This window comes from Cucurbita pepo, chromosome LG14 (genome assembly GCF_002806865.2).
Source record: "Cucurbita pepo subsp. pepo cultivar mu-cu-16 chromosome LG14, ASM280686v2, whole genome shotgun sequence".
NCBI lineage: Eukaryota > Viridiplantae > Streptophyta > Magnoliopsida > Cucurbitales > Cucurbitaceae > Cucurbita > Cucurbita pepo.
Genome location: NC_036651.1, coordinates 5970829 through 5988706, shown reverse-complemented (window position 1 = coordinate 5988706; position 17878 = coordinate 5970829). Strand labels below are relative to the sequence as shown.

Here is a 17878-nt window from a genome sequence, read left to right as displayed (position 1 = left end):
GGTAATTGTGCCAAGTTGAAGTAAGATCGTGGAAAAGATACTAAAATAGGAAAAGAAATTAAAAAAATAGTGAAATTATCCACTAGTTTGAGGAAAATCGAAGGGAAAAGACATCAGAAAGACGAACGCTTCTAGACTTGAAGGGACATGTGTCCCACGGAAGAAATTCATCAAGAATTGCTTCATCTAGGTTTCGAACACGGGATATTGAAGTCGAACACATGAATTGAAGAGCGACACGTGTTGCCACAAGAAAAATTACGGAAATGCCTAGGTTGATTGTGCGTGAGATGATTGTGTGCGATGATGCACGTGGGTACTCGCATGTGAGTTTAGGGTTTAGGGTTTAGGGAGGTTTGAACTTTAAGTGCGGGAGGTGTTGTGCGTGAGGATGCACGTGGGTACTTGCATGTGGGTTTATGCGTGTGGCCTTTCTCAACATCGTGTGGGGTGCGGACAAGCATGTGAAGCTTGTTTTTCACCCGTTTGAGTTCCGTTGTCCGTTTTTCAATTGATTTTAATGTTAAGCATGTAGGTGTACGATTTAGAACCAACTTGAGGAACATTAAGAGATAAAGAATATTGAAAGACCAAAATTTGATAAATCGAAGATAGACTCGAGAAAGTAAATAACCAAAATAGTCATTCTTGAAGAAATACTTGTAGAATTCGGTTAGGACTTGGATAATATGATTGGTAGCATGTCTTCCGACCTAATATTTGCTAAAACCACTACACCTAAATGGTGCGTGAAAGTTCTCTATTTATAATCAAATAAATCAAAGTATATGAAAATAATAATAAATGGAAAAATATCTATGGTAAGAAGACAAATCTCTGTATATTTGCCTATAATAAAATATCAAATATCATATATATGGTACATTTAGTACTAAGTATCCTTAACAGTAGATATTTATGTTTTACCCTTTTATGCTTGATCGGTATGTTTAAAAAGATATGCTTAAGTTTCCTAGAAAGCATAATAAGCAATGGAAACTTCACAAATGCCCACGTGTAAATGTTGGATGATTACTATATGACCTCGAGATTTATTTATGATATTAGAGCGTTAATCTTATGAATCATTATTCTTTGTTCCTAGCCGCACTAAGGTCACTAGAGGATATATGAGTTTGATAGTACTGTGCAGAGATGGTTAGCGTGCTCCAATTGTGCTTGGTGGGGAACTTGCCATGCATTATTCGTAGCCTAAAATGACGTAGAATAGGGAACTTGCTGGGTACCATTGAGGAAGGTTCTGACTAGTATTCAGTAGTAAACATGTGTGAAACCTATTAGGAAGACCGAAAGGTTGATACTATGGAGTCATGATTCTTCCATACTTGTTAAGGCACCTAGTTATTCTACAAAGATTGCGTAAGGAATTATGCAGACCAAAGTGATAAGTATTCAAGTGGCTAAACGTATTCAGAATTTGATTGTAGTGGTTTTCGAATCGCAGACCTGACAAGCTGGTTATGACATTTTCTTATTGGACATTTTAATATCTATTCATCGGTGTGGACACCGACGTAAAAAGTAAATCAATATTTTTTATACAAAATATTTTTAATGTAAATGAAGTATTAATAATAAAATTTTTAAATTTATTTAATAATTGTGGAATGTTTATTTGTTAATTTAAATAATTTTTATGAATTTTTTTATATTTATTTATTTATTTAAATACTCATCGAAATTGATATTTTCATAAAATGAAAATTTGGACATGAAAATAAATTTGGATATATCTCCAATTAAAGAAAAAAAAAAAAAAATCGAAACGACGTCGTGCAGCAAGGTTGGGAACTTTTGCATTCGGGAGATTAAGAGATTGGGAAAGGGTTTAGCAGAGCAGAGAGGGAGGGAAGATAGAGAATTGCGGCCATGGCGGATTCTTCGAAGGACGAGTCATCTGACGCTGAGCTTGATACCAATCCATCAGACAGCCCTAATTCTTCTGCCGCCGTTGTTTCCCCCTCTTTTGGTGGCCCTGCTCTTTGTTTTTTCAGGTTTGCCGGTGACTCCGCTGCTGGAGCCTTCATGGGCTCCATTTTCGGCTACGGTATCTCTCTCCCTCCCTCCCTGTCAAGATTGTTTCATTTTTGTTTTGGCTTTATATGTTTGATTACGCTGTTCTCTGAGGTATCGGATTTTTAGATATAGACAAGGGGCTCAGTTGTTGTTGAAATTGGGATGATTATAGAATAACCCGATTCCATTCATTGGTAATCCTTACAAAACGTATCAGCAAGTTGAAACTGATTCCAAAAATCAGAGCACGAAAACAGGAAGAGAACCAGAAACATGAATGTCACGAAGTAGCATTAGCAAGAGCATGATTGTGCTTCCAATGAGTATTGATATAAGTGGCAATGAACATCCACAAAAGCTATTGAGAACAACCATTAGATATGTTGTCATTGGACTTGCACTAAGACATTGAAGAGGGGAACATATATTTGGTACCAAATCTGTAGATATTGTAGTTGGTAAGAGAACGACAAGGAGAAGAATCATCAACCCTCAAAAGGGCTAACTTCAATTTCTATTGCTATTGCTTAGAGTTACCAACTTTAGCCTAACTCAACTGATCCAAACATATATCTTTGTTTAAAAGGTCATAGGTTTGAACCCCTACCCCAATGTGTTGTTGAATCGAAAAAAAGAAAAAAAAAGTTAGTCAAGGAAGTCAATGTTCTCACACAGTTGCAGACAATAGTTTCCTAGAAGAAAGGAAGACTCCATGCTGAGACTTGACAACTTCAAGCTGAGAAACTAACGGACAGAGCCAAGATCTTTACGCTGAAACTGACCATGAAGCAAAAGTTTGACTGAATCAGTAGTATCTTTGACAATGATGGGTTTAAAATAATAAAATCAATGTACATGTAATGACCCAAGCCCACCGCTAGCAGATATTTATCTTCTTTGGGCTTTCCCTATCGAGCTTTCCCTCAAGGTTTTTAAAATTCGTTTGTTAGGGAGAGGTTTCCACACCCTTATAAAGAATGCTTCGTTCTCCTCTCTAGCCGCTGTGAGATCTCACAATCCACCTCTCTTCAAGGCCCAGCGTTCTCGCTGACACTCGTTCCCCTCTTCAATCGATGTGGGATCTCACAATCCACCCCCCTTCGAGGTCCAGTGTCCTCACTGACACACTACTTGGTGTTTGGCTCTAATACCATTTGTAACAGCCCAAACCCACTGCTAGCAAATATTGTACTCTTTGGGCTTTTAATTTCGGGCTTCCTCTCAAGGTTTTTAAAACGTGTCAGCTCGGGAGAGGTTTCCACACCCTTATAAAGAATACTTCGTTTCCCTCTCCAACCGATGTGGGATATCATAGTACACCAACAATGCAACAAAGGAACAGTCTGAATCATGAGTAAGCAAACACTAATCTACCATGGAGTAAGAAGAACAAAGGGAAAGAAGTACATTAGAGAATTTGATGCACTATTGACGTGATTAGGAAGAGCAACAAACATGTTAGAACGATTCTCTAAGGTTGAAAAAGTGTTCCAGAATAGTGGATATAACTATTTGCACAAGAATCTTATCCGTGCACTAATAGAGTGATTTAGTTTAGTAATGCAGTTAAAACAAGATCTGCCATATGAAATGTAGAACTGGCCATGTCTTCATTACTGAAGGAAGATAACGATGACACTGGTGAGTTTCCAGTTTATTGAATAGGAAATATGAGCGAATTGGGGAAGATTCAAGAGGTACTAATGGTGTAAAGCCTACACCTTCTAATACTCACCTTCCTTCCTGAACCACACCATACAGTCAGCTATCTAACTAACAAACCTTCCCTGGGACCCATAGTAAACATTATGCAATACTAGACGGTAGACTACTAAAAAACTCAAGTTCTGACTTCTGTTAAGGACCCATCCAAACTAAGAGAGTAAGGGACTCTGAATTGATCATTTAACGGACAAGTTGTTACTGCTTCTCTTTTATAACCTGTGAAAAAAGCCTTAATCATTGGTAGCCCGATTGTTAACATGTGTACCATTGAGTCGCATTGGAAAAATCATGATATGAATTTAGTTTTCAGCTTTTCTAGTATAGCCATGCTCTTGGAAGGAACATTCCCGAGTTTTGAAGCACGTAATGATATGGCATCATTGGCTACACTAACAAGCCAGTATAGGTATTGTGCATATTTTAATTCCATTGCAACTCATGAAAAAGAATTACATGCTTCAGAAGTTGACATGCACTAAAAAACCGTCCTCTGCACTGATACAAGATCATGTCAGTGTATCTGAAGGGACGAAATCTTTTTATTATATACTTAAACCAGTATACTCTTCATATAAATATAGAATTTGTAACCACGGATTTCTAATATAGTTGACTAAATTAACTACCGTTATAACGAACTTACTATAGTAAAAAATGGGGGCTGTTTTTTTTCTTTCGCCTTTTTTTCACGTTATACATTACAGTTCCTTTACTTACAATATTGCTTTGAGACAATTAAAATTGAATGCATTTTGAGTGTCCCTTAGGTTCAGGATTGTTTAAGAAGAAGGGCTTTAAAGGATCATTTGCAGACGCTGGATCTAGTGCGAAGGTGTGATTTGTCGAGTATATTTTTATTGATTGAAAAAGATTAATGGAGTTCTTCTCACTGAATAAATTTCATAACTGGTTTCTGGCCCTAAAGATTTGAATGTCCTATTTTGTTCACTGATCTTTTGTAACTTTGATTTATGAATCAGACATTTGCAGTTTTGTCTGGGGTACACAGCTTGGTCGTTTGCATGTTAAAGAGGCTGAGAGGAAAGGATGATAGTGAGTTTCTTCACTTTGGAAATGTCATTATTTAGCCATATGAATCCCTTTCTAATGAAGCTAACGAATTTTGTAGTTATTAATGCGGGGGTAGCTGGATGCTGCACTGGTCTAGCTCTAAGTTTTCCAGGTAGTAGCCTTTTCAACTGGCATTTTTCTTCATTCTGTAATTTTTCCTTGGCTTCACTTTGTGAAAAAAAATAAGAAACCTCATGATTACTGGATTACGTTTCGGGGGGGTATCTGGCATCTTTGTATATTTTAATTCATTGAGCGTACCAATTCAACTGTATTTCTGCTTGTTTGCTTAGACCAGGATTACGTTTCGGGGGGTATCTGGTGTCTTTGTATATTTTAATTCATTGAGCGTACCGTACCAATTGGACTTGTATTTTGGCTTGTTTGCTTGGACCTGGATTACGTTTCGGGGGGTATCTGGCGTCTTTGTATATTTTAATTCATTGAGCGTACCGTACCAATTGGACTTGTATTTTGGCTTGTTTGCTTGGACCTGGATTACGTTTCGGGGGGTATCTGGCGTCTTTGTATATTTTAATTCATTGAGCGTACCGTACCAATTGGACTTGTATTTTGGCTTGTTTGCTTGGACCTGGATTACGTTTCGGGGGGTATCTGGCGTCTTTGTATATTTTAATTCATTGAGCGTACCGTACCAATTGGACTTGTATTTTGGCTTGTTTGCTTGGACCTGGATTACGTTTCGGGGGGTATCTGGCGTCTTTGTATATTTTAATTCATTGAGCGTACCGTACCAATTGGACTTGTATTTTGGCTTGTTTGCTTGGACCTGGATTACGTTTCGGGGGGTATCTGGCATCTTTGTATATTTTAATTCATTGAGCGTACCGTACCAATTGGAACTGTATTTCTGCTTGTTTGCTTATACTAGGATTACGTTTTGGGGGGGTATCTGGCGTCTTTGTATATTTTAATTCATTGAGCGTACCGTACCAATTGGACTTGTATTTCGGCTTGTTTGCTCGGAACTATCTATTGCATGTCGATGTCCACTTCCATTACACAAATGTTGCTTTGATATAAAGAAGTTGAGACATATATGACTGCTACTTAGAACTCGTGTATGTAAATATAAGCTCTTAATCTGCAGGCGCCCCACAGGCTCTTCTCCAGAACTGCCTCACTTTTGGAGCTTTTTCCTTTATACTTGAAGGCCTTAACAAGCAGCAGCCAGCATTAGCTCATCCCGTGTTCTCGAGAAAGAGAAGCGATATGGAGAGGAATCGTCCTCCCTTGGTTTTGCCCCTTCAGATTGCGCTTCCAGCTGAACTTAAAGGTGCGTTTTCTGCATTCTGCAAGTCGTTGGAGAAGAGGAGAACGAGCTGGTAAGGCGTAATCCAGCATTCTTTTAACATGTTTTGCAGAACAGCCATGTTAATGGCAATTTGTAGCTAATGTTTGAAAGAGATTACTTGTTGCAATTTGAGTTGGAAAGTGACTGGTTTTTCTTTTTTGCTTCTGTGGACTTTTATAGATAGTTGATTTGGAGCAATGCTTGTTATCTTGTTCGTAAATGCCTCTTGTTCTTTAAATTTCAATTTTTTTTTATAAAAAAAATATTAATTAGATTTTAAAAAATTGAATTTTAAAAATTGTAAAATAAGATATTAAGGAACTGCCAAACATTTTTGTGGTGATCCAGCTTTCATTCTTAGTAGATAAAAAAAAACGACAACATCTGGTGTTCTTCAGCTGTGTACAGTGCAGAGTGCAGTTTGTCTTTTCCTTGAAACATGGAAAGTAATGATGCATTTAAAAGGAAAAATATTTAATTTTAAATTTAATTTAAAAATACTTAACAAGTTTCCTTTTTAAAAAGCTTTAAATATTTTAAAACTATTTAGAACAAAATATTCCACTAATTTTCTATTAATCTAATTTTATGTTCAATGTTTTAGGTGAACAAATAACTCGTTAAGAATATTTTTTTAGAGCGAGTTGAGGGAGTAGGCATTATTTTTGGAGAAGAGGTAAATGCTGCAAACTTTCAGAATACCATGGGATCTTCGTAAAGTTGATCATTATGAGTGTTATGATGAATTTGATTGGGAAGTTATGTGGTTGCAGCTCTGTTTGATCTTCCACGTCATAAACGATTTCTTGAAATTATTAGTGAGTGAGTTTTTTTTGTGTTGTGAGTAGTCCGTGACTTTGCAAGTTTTGTGTTGAAAATGCTTGTTATTACTGAGGAATTGCCAACCGGATGGATGATTTTCAAATCGTTGGAGGAATCAAGAAACTCAATAACAACTACAACATGTGGGCAACATGCATGATGTCATATTTACAAGGACATGACCTTTGGGAGATTGTTGATGGGAGTGAAACTACGACGACAGAGGAGGATCCTAATGACACCTTGCGCAAATGGAGAATCAAAGTAGGCAAAAAAATGTTTGCCTTGAAGACCACAATCAGAGAAGAGATGTTAGAGCACATTTGGGATGACAAGACACCGAAAAAAGCATGAAACACGTTCGTGATATTGTTCTCAAAGAAAAACGATACGAGGTTACAACTTTTGGAGAACGAGTTGTTGTCAATTTTATAATGTGACAAGACATGAAGAGAACTAGACCTGAAGTCTGCCATTGGAGAATCTCGAATGAAGAGAATCATTATCCACGTATTGCAACCAGAATATAGAAGTTTCGTTATTGCTGTACAAGGGTGGCATGCTCAACCATTACTTATATAGAGTTTGAAAATTTGTTAGCTAGTCTATAAGCCAAGGCTAAACAAATGGGAGAAATCGCTCAACCATCACTTCTAAAGTTTGAAAATTTGTTAGCTTCTTAAGAAGCCATGACTAAACGAAGGGGAGAAATCAAATTAAAGGGTGAAGAAGAGCACTCTACACAAATGAAAGTCGAAACAACAAAAATGGTGATAAAGAAAGAAGTCATCAAGAAACTTCACAACCAGGGAGAGCTCAGAAGAACGACAACAATAACTCGAAGATTTAGAGGTATTTGCTACAATTGCGAGAAAAAAGGTCACATGTCCCGGGATTGTTGGTCCAAGAAAAATTTGTTGAGAGCAATGTGGCAACATCCAAAAAGGAGATGGAGGACGAATGAGTTGCAGAGGTAATATGTATCATAGAAAAAGACGAACTAGCGCTTAGGACAATATAAGATAGATCGAGAATCGTTATTGGATCTACTATGATTTCTTTTGTGGAAAATAGGGAGGATGGAAGTCAAATGGGGAAACTTAATTGGTACACTAAGTGGATGTGGTATGGGGGTTCAATTGAAGTCGTGTGATTAGTTGAGTTTGCAAAAGTTTCGTCTCAGAATCCACGCGAATTTATTACGATCGTTTTTTTAACAGACGCGTTTATAAAAGTGTGGAAACCTCTTCCTAACAGACGCGTTTCAAAAATCTTGACCGGAAGTCCGAAAAGAAAAGGCTGAAGAGGACAATATCGGGTAATTACTGAAGAAATCAGGTAAAAGAGTGTGAGATCCCACGTCTGTTGAGAGGAGAAAGAAACACGATTTATAAAAGTGTGAAAACCTCTTATTAGCAAACGCGTTTTAAAAACCTTGACCGGAAGCCCGAAAGGAAAAGGCTGAAGAGGACAATATCTACTAACGGTGGGTTTGAGCCGTTACAAAGAGAATGAGAAAATCAAGCTTAAGACTTAAGGGAGAATCGTCATCTCATCTCGACGCTACAAATGCATCAAGCCAAATTGGTCATGAACATGACATTGAGATGTTGTCAAGAGTGCCTCAACACTACGACAACACTAAGTGCAACCCTTACGTCAAAACAAAAACACGTGCACGCAAACTTTTGTTCATAGCGTGTCAACGCTGCAATATGCTTCCTTACCACGAGCGCCTCAATGCTACTCAAATTTTTCCTATTAATCATCATTTTTAGCTGCTTTTGGAAGAACGTCCAGAGAATTCTTAACCTAAACACAAAATCCCGAATGGGTAGGTTTAGGATACACTTCTAAACGTACGAAAAAGGCTTTTCAACGTTCAAGATCATGGAGATTGCACCGAGAACAAAAGATCGTCTGCATTCAGGTTAATTAACTATTTAAGATCCGATTTGTGCGTAGAATTACGTATTAATAATATGAATCTAAAATAACAAAGAAATAATAATGTGGTTTACAAATTAATAGCAAAAGAAGAGGCAAGCAACATCTTAAGCTTGTGAACTCCAATGCTTTGCTCTCTCAAACCCATTGGTACAATTCTCAAAATCCTCAATGGTTTGGTCAATCTCTTCTTCAGTGTTCATCACAAATGGCCCCATTTGCACAACACTCTCATTCAATGGCTCACCCCCAACCAATATAAACCTTAGGGCTTCAGAGGAAGACTTGTTCCAAGCCTCCAATCCATCCCCATTCCCCAACAAAACAATGTGATGTGATGCAATCGGCATCGATTTCATGCTCCCGAACACTCCGTCCTCGCCTTCTAGCACGTACACGAACGCGTTCCACCCCACTGGGATCGGCTGCTCGATGTGAGATCCTGGGTCGAGTGTGAAATCCAAGTACATGGTCGGAGTCTTAGTGTAAATTGGGGATTGTGCTCCCATGGCTTCTCCCGCTATCACTCTCACTTTTACTCCGTCTTTTTTAGCTTCCACTACGTCATTGTTATGTACTTCTTGATACCTCGGTTCTATCCTGTTGACAAAAACACGGTTATTATGAAAATTTGACGTTTTTTGAATTGAAATCGAAGGATTGAAGTTACATTTTGTGTTTGGAGGAGAGATTGATCCAAAGTTGTAAGCCATGTTGAGTGCCATGGGAGGCAGGCATTTCAGAGTGGACAATGCCTTTGCCAGCAGTCATCCATTGCAAGTCGCCAGCTCCAATTGTTCCTTTATGGCCTTGAAAATCTTCGTGTGTCATTGCTCCCTTGAATCAAATTCCAAAACAAACGTCTCAGCTAATTACGAGGATGATCATGAGTTTATAAATAAGGAATATTATCTTTATTGATACGATGCATTTTAGGAAAACCAAAAGCAAAGTCACGAGAACTTATACTCAAAGTAGACAGTATTATACTAGAGAGTCGTAATTTCTAACGGGGAGAATAAGATCAAGACCATGAATACCTGCAACATGTAGGTGACCGTTTCAAATCCTCGATGTGGATGATCAGGAAAACCAGCCGGCGCAGTCACTGCAATAATATATTTTAATTTCCTCCTCTTAATTTCTTGAACAAATAAATCAATACAAATCGAAAGATTTTGAGAAATGGGTACCAAAGAACTCGTCGAGAACAAGGAACGGATCAAAGTATTTGAGCTCATACCTTAAAAAAAAAAAAAAAAAAGGATTAGGTTAATTGAACGAGTGACTCGAACAACTCAAATAGAGCTCACAACCCAATCACTAATTGAATCGTTTGTACCTGCCGATGCTTCTTCTTACGACAGCACCGAAGCCTTCATGTTGAGGTCGAGTAAGGAGCTTTCGATCGACAAGACGAGGGCGTTCGAGTGCAACAAAGCTTCGTAGAGACATATTTGATATGAAATTTGTGGGTGTTTGGAGTTGAAATGGGATATGTATTTATAGAGAGAGAGAGAGAGAAATGGAAGATTTGTTTATGATAATAAATTTTGGGAGAGGTCAAAGGGAGAGAGAGAGAGAGATTGCTTGAGGAGGAGGGAGAACAAAACAGCCATTCTTTTTGTTTATAATTATAGCTATGTCAGCGTGACGGTCGGATTACATCGACCGTCTATGACTTTCAACTTTCAATCTCCGCCGTTCAATTTCTACCAATCACCATCGCTCATTGTTGTCTGTGTTTTTTGAAATTGCCTACTTCTAACAACTTACCAAACACAATATTTAAATAATAATTATTATTATTTAACTATTATAATATAATAAATAATGAAATTATTTTTTAAAATGTGGAATGGATAATATTTTATTTTTGTTTTTTTCTTAAAAAAGGAAACATGTTTGGTAACTTTTTTTTCTCTTTTTATTTATTTAAAAAGACAAACCCGAACTTATTTAATAATTATTGACATTCTTTTGGTTTGATCAACCCGAACAACCTAAAAATAGGATTACAATCCAACCCAACTTCATAGTAGGTTTAATTATTATGAAAATTAAGAATATTTGACTTTTGCAACTGATGTTAGTGAAGCGTTGTGGTTTGTGAATGTTTAATATTTAAATTATATAAGATTTTAGTTATTAATATAGCATGTATCATAGATAAAGGCAAAAGGGAGCTTGACTGCAAGACCCACTTGTCGAGTAGGGACGAAAGTTGGCCTTAGTGATCCAAAGGTGCCGAGTGGAAGGGCTATCGCTCAACGGATAAAAGTTACTCTAGGGATAACAGACCGATCTTCCCCAAGAACTCACATTGACAGGAAGGTTTGGCACCTCGATGTTGGCTGTTTGCCACCTGGAGTTGTAGTATGTTCCAAGGGTTGGGCTGTTCGCCCATTAAATAGGATTTTTAATAATGCTGCCTCACGTAGGAGTCTGGGCCATGTCCCAGTCCCAGTCCCAGTCCCAGTGCGGCTGATCATCCTCTCGGACCAACCAACTCAATCTAGGTTATGATTTTTTTAACTTAAATTTTTTTGAATTAGTGGGCCAGTGGAAGTGAGGTTATGGATCACAAAATTCGTGGGCCTGGGCCTGGGCCCATTATTGCATCAGTCATGTGCAAGCATGATGCAACAGAAACCGTTAAATAAATACAGAAAGCGAATAAAAACGTCAAACCATATTAAAATAATTGAAAAATAACTGTCACATAACGACGTGTCGACTTCTACAGCCGTCCGACAAATTTTATTTTTTAATATTTTATTATGTATAGTATGTTTTCTTGGTGATGATGAGACGATTAGAAATGATGATGTCGGTGACAGTTTCCATTTTCTTCTTCTCCTTTCGCTGTCTTGTGCGACATGTCGTTTCATGCAAAATGGAAACTAAAACCTATTAGGCAATATTAGGGGTGTGGGTTCTATTTTCACAATGTATTAGGTGGAAATGACGTATAAAGTACTCCATAATTATTTCTAACTTCATAATAAAACCTATCTTCGAAATATGTTCGAGATAGGGTTACGATTTCCTTTGGATACTTTTTCTGTTCGTTATCTTGGTTTGTCTTTTATTATGAATAGACTATCATATGTTGAATATTTGTCTCTTATTACGTGTGACTTTTGAGTCGATTGGACATGTTTTTTTTCTCTTTTAGTGTAAGTTGTTAATGACATAGATGACTTACTTCACTCGTATCTTTGGAAGGGGAAGTTGGACGATGTGGGAGGGGCATAGGTAGTTTTTGTCTTGTTGTTAGGGTGGTCTGTGACAAAACGAATCTTATTACAAGTCGGTGTTGTTTAAATTTATTACAAAAGGGGAAATAGGTTTAAGATACAGTTACAAAATGAAATACAAAAACGGATTGATTCTCCAAAACTACCTATTTGTTACTGCATAGCTCTCAAACGCTCCTCCACCTCGACTGACAGCCTACAAGCACTTCAAAAAGAAAGGGGAAAAGAGTGAGTATAAAAGTACTCAATAAGCAATCTACTTGTAAGTATCCATGAGCCTTGCTCTAGGTTCTAGAAATCTGAGCGTAATTCCTTAGCTATCTAAGGTTCTAAGTAGATCTTAAGGTTCCAAGTGGTTCTCTTACCTGTTATAGACCCTATCGGGGTCTGAAAGCTATTTACTAGGTACTAGCGCTGCAAATCTCCTAAATGACGAATCTCATTTAAGAGTGAACAAACTTTTTATTCTCATGCTTAGTACTCTTACATAGCCCCAACAGTGAACTTTGAGTATCTTGATTTGAGGCGCTACCCATTGCATCTCATAGGACAAAATGACATTTCATCTGAATACATATGTGTAAGGTTAACTGGCGACCATTCCATAGGAAAAGCTATACCGTCAATATATGATGGAGAGACTTCATGTGCCTGTTAGCTACTCAGTCTACCTATGTCATCCCTCACCCCTCTCATGTGAATTTAAAGTAGAACGAGCCTGTTTAGGGGACCATTGATTGTTTCCACACACGATAGTGACACATAGTTGTCTCGACAAGCTACATTATCCGGCCTAGGTCTAGCTCGATGATACTTATACGGTGATTTTTTTTTTTTTTTTTTTTTTTTTTTTTTTTTTTTTTTTTTTTTTTTTNGGTTAGTTCTCTTATTTTTAGGAGTGAGTGGGTAGCTTGTAGCATATTTAAATGTTGTGAACATGAATGAATATCACACTTTCAATCCCACATCTATTTCTCACTCTTAACATGGTATCAGAGCACTCTTCTTGGCGTTCTTAAATATCAAAATTTTCTTTATTTTTTTTAATGGCAGAATCAGCTAAATCCAGCTTCAAAACTTCGTATATTGATTTTACACATTCTTATTCCATTCATCACTCTGATCAGCGAGGACATTCATTTCTTCTGAGACAAATTACCAATATTAGAGTAATCAGTTATGCACGTTCTTATTGCCAAAAAGAAAATTGGCTTCGTTGATCACATAATTGAAGAACCATCTCAAGATGAAAATTCAAAAGAATTTGAACTCTAGAATTAGTGCAACAATATGATATTATCTTGGTTTGCTCATTCAGTTGAAGTAGATATTGTTGAAGGTATTATGCACGCCAAGACAACTCATCAAGTGTGGGTTGATCTTCACGATCAATTCTCACAAAAGAATGCTCCAACACTTTTTTAGATACAAAAGTCGATAACAATGATGTCACATGGAACCATGACACTGTCAACATGTTTCACCAAGCTCGAAGCACTCTGGGATGAATTGGAAGCGCACCAAACACCATTTACCTGTAATCAACGCCAAGTACATGTTGATCAATCAGAAGAAAACAAGTTGATGCAACTACTGATGGGGCTCTCAATGAGTCTTATAAAACGGTGAGATCTAACATATTGATGATGACTTTATGACCTAATGTGAGGCAAGATTATTCATTACTTGTACAAGAAGAGAGGCAACGTCAGGTAACTTCTGAACCTACTGAGAATTTCTCAATTGCAGCAGCAGTGCAGAAGAAGACAACATAGTCAAAATTCACCAATGACAAATCATGGGAATACAGAAGATCGATGTCGAAAAAAAAAAAAAAAAGAACTCTGGAAATGCAATACAAGTCAATCAACAAAGCAATCATGGATATTGATCATCGGTAAATATGGCTGATGCTTGTCAGTTGAATACAAAAGAATAGTCACTTAATTTCATTCCAAAATTTTCTTATGAGCAATTGCATCAAATAGTACAAGCCTTATTTGCACTCAATCATTGTCCTTCTCGTAATTCTGACAGTTACATTAATGCTGCCGGTTTGTTTCCAATATCTACATTATCCATTAACTCTACTAGTTCTAATTTATGGATTCTCGATAGTGGAGCTACGAATCATATAATATCCAAAACTTCTGTTGTGACTGAACCAAAGCCTGCAATAATTTCTACAATAAATTTTTCTAGTAGAGAACAACACATGTGTCACATACGGACAATGTTTTCTTTAATCTTGACATTAAATTAAACAATGTTTCATGGTGCGTTCATTCAATTTAAGTCTGATATTCATCAACAAACCTACCAATAACTTGAAATTTCGTGACACCTTCTATCCTGATTCTTATGTTATGCAAGACTGCTACAAAGAAGATGATTGGCTCGGGTAAGCAATTCGGAGGTCTCTATCATATTTCTTCATCTCCAATCAAATCTTCAGCTCATCAAGTATCTCAGTCATCTAATTTGTAGCATTTACGCTTAGATCATCCTCATTTTCTCGTTTTAAATTTTTAGCTAATCAATTGCATCTTAATAATGCTACTTTTTCTCATGACGGTAGTATTTATCTGTTAGCAAAACAAACTAGGTTATCTTTTCGAAGAAGCTCAATAATAACCCATTCTTACATTGCAATGTTTGGGGGACCTCATAAAATTCCTACCCATTTTGGTTTGTGTTTTTTTCTTACTATTTTTTATGATTTTACTCGATGCACTTGAGTTTTTCTTATGCAACATAAATCAGAAGTACATGATTTGTTAATGAACTTTGTTAAATTCATTCAAACCCAATTTTACACTACTATCAAGATAGTACGATCAGACAATAAGGTTGAGTTCTATCTTTCCAACCATTTTTTACTTCTCGTGGCATTGAATTTAAGCACACATTTGTGTCTATACTCCACAAAAAATGGAATTGTAGAATGTAAGCATCGTCGTATCCTAAATGTAGCTAGGTCTCCTCTTTTTCAGTCGCAGGCTCCACTTATTTTTTTTTTTTGAGAGTTCATTTTAAGTGTTTTATCTTATAAATAGAACATCATCACCATTCTTATGTAACAGGACACCCATTGAAACGCTTTACAAACGACCACCTACATTTCATCATCTTAAAGTTTTTGGTTGTAAATGTTATGCAATTGTAGTACATCCTAAGCAAAAAATTAAATCTCGGGCAATTTCTTGTGTTTTTGTAGGATATTCTAGTGGTCACAAAGGTTACAAGTTGTATGACATACCATCTCACAAATTCTATATCAGTCGTGATGTTAAATTTTGTGAAGATGATTTTCCTTTTTCATCAGCTTCACAAACTTTGACATTAGCTCCTTCAACTCCCATTTTACAACTCCCATTTTACAACTCCATGATTCATCCTTCTCAAACATTCATTTTCCTCCTATTTTGTCAACTCCTTCACTTTCTATTCCTCCTCCATATTCACTCACTAATTTTAATCCTGTCTCACTTGATACATCAGTTTCACTTCGATGTTCTACTCGTACCAAAAAGCCTCTAGCTTGGCATAATGATTATGAGATGTTTTTTTGCAGCCAATCATTCCCAACATTGACACCAGGTATCCCCTTCATCATTATCTTTTATTCACTCGTTTTTGTCCTACTCAACATGCTTTTCTAGCTCTTATTACAGTCCAGACAGAACCTAAAACCTATGGAGAGGTAGTTGGTGACCCACTATGGCAACATGCTAGGAATGCTAAAATTGCAGTTTTAGAACATAATCATATTTGGTCGCTCGTTCCTTTACTACCTTGCCATAAAGCTATTGGCTGTCGTTGGTTGTACAAGATTAAATACAACTCTGATGGTTCTATTGAATGTTACAAAGCTCGGCTGGTAGCAAAACGTACACTCAAGTTGAAGGTATTGATTACAAAGAGACATTTTCTCCTACAACGACACTTACGACACTTCGTTGCTTACTCACTATTGTTGCTGCTCGAAAATGGTTCACTTATCAGTTGGATGTTCAAAATACCTTTCTCCACGGTAATCTAGACGAGGAAGTCTACATGTCTTTACCACAAGGTCTTCGCCAACAAGGGGAGAATACAGTATGTCAGCTACATAAATCTCTTTATGGGTAAAAACATGTTTCTCGCAATTGGTTCTCCATATTCTCTACCACTATACAAAATGCAGGATACACTCAGACAAAAGCATATTACTCTTTATTTACGAAGAGTAGATGTACTTCTTTCACTGCAAATCTTATCTATGTTGATGATATTCTGTTGACAAACAATGATCTCAAAGAAATTCAATATCTCAAGACTTGTTTACTCGAAAAATTTCTTATCAAAGATTTAAGAAATTTGAAATATTTCCTAGGCATTGAATTTTATCGATCTAGAAAATGAATTTTTATGTCTAAAAGGAAGTATGCTTTAGATATTCTTCAAGACATAGGTCTTACAACAGCACGTTTAGAAAATTTTTCTATAGAGCTAAATCTGAAACTTTCTTTAATAGAAGGAGAGAAGTTGAATGATCTAAGTAAATACATACGATTGATTGACAGATTAATATATTTAACTGTTACTAGGCCTGACATAGTGTATTCAGTTCGTATGCTTAAGTCAATTTATGCATGAACCAAGAAAACCACATTGGGAGGCAGAAAGTACTCCTGGTCAAAGACTTCTATTACCATTTGAAAACAACTTGAGATTACAAGCATATTGCGATTATTACTGAGGTGGATATCAAACTTCTAAACGATTTATTTTTGGGTTTTGCATCTTCCTAGTAAATTCAATTATTTCTTGGAAGTCTAAAAAGCAAACAAATGTGTCAAGATCATTGGCAGGAGCCGAATATCGAGCTATGACAAATACTTGTTTAGAGTTAACTTGGCTGTGATACATTCTTCTAGACTTGAAAATTTCACTGTCCGAACCAGAATGATTGTATTGTGATGATCAAGCAGCATTGCATATAGCAGCCAATCCAAATTTTCACGAACTTACGCAGCACATTGAAATAGATTGCCATATAGTTCGAAAAAAGTTACAAGCCGGAATCATCAAACCATGTTATGTTTAGATTAAAATGCAATTGGCAGATGTTTTCACTAGAGCATTGAAAAGACAACCATTTGATTTTCTTAAAGTGTGATTGACATACATTCTCCCACTTGAGGGGGAGTATTATGAAATTTGATTTAAGATATAAAGATATTTGTGGAATTTTTTTTTTTTTTTTTTTTTTTTTTTTTTTTTTTTTTTTTTNCTTCATTGGTAGCTTGTATCCTATTTAGATGTGAACATTAATGAAGATCGCAGGTTCGATCTCACTTTTATTTCTCATTCTTAACAGGAAACATTTACGAGTAGACCTAAATTGAGGTTTTAGAGAGAATATAAGATCCGAATCTCCGAAATACAAATGTTCGGAGTATTTTCTATTACGTCTAGTTGAATTAGATTTATTTTTTATTTGAAATATGTTTGAAGAAACCAACGTATAAACTTATATCGAAGAAATTATTTGGCGCCACAATGTAACTTACAATTGTTTCACCACTACATGTGGAGAGAGATCCCTCCTATTAGGGTGCACCCAAAATACTGAAACTACGTTAGACAATCACATTAGTTTTACATTGGGTTCTTAATACTTTTATTTTGAAAACAGTAGAAAGAAAGATAAGAGTAA

The 17878-nt window shown here is 36.5% G+C and overlaps 2 protein-coding genes across 2 annotated transcripts; one reads left to right on the top strand and one right to left on the bottom strand.

Annotated features, from left to right (window-relative positions):
- The first annotated feature begins 1799 nt into the window (after positions 1 to 1799).
- LOC111810818 (mitochondrial import inner membrane translocase subunit TIM22-2-like) lies at positions 1800 to 6366 on the top strand. The gene is made up of 5 exons (XM_023697621.1): positions 1800 to 2068; positions 4530 to 4594; positions 4743 to 4815; positions 4892 to 4945; positions 5945 to 6366. Exons 1-5 carry the CDS (start codon positions 1891 to 1893, stop codon positions 6181 to 6183), a joined length of 609 nt encoding a protein of 202 aa, XP_023553389.1. The 5' UTR covers positions 1800 to 1890; the 3' UTR covers positions 6184 to 6366.
- A 2609-nt stretch (positions 6367 to 8975) lies between these two features.
- On the bottom strand, positions 8976 to 10388 carry LOC111810805 (pirin-like protein). The gene is made up of 5 exons (XM_023697606.1): positions 10260 to 10388; positions 10111 to 10160; positions 9958 to 10025; positions 9588 to 9754; positions 8976 to 9517 (listed from the first exon to the last, which is right to left on the bottom strand). Exons 1-5 carry the CDS (start codon positions 10370 to 10372, stop codon positions 9025 to 9027), a joined length of 891 nt encoding a protein of 296 aa, XP_023553374.1. The 5' UTR covers positions 10373 to 10388; the 3' UTR covers positions 8976 to 9024.
- Positions 10389 to 17878: the final 7490 nt, after the last annotated feature.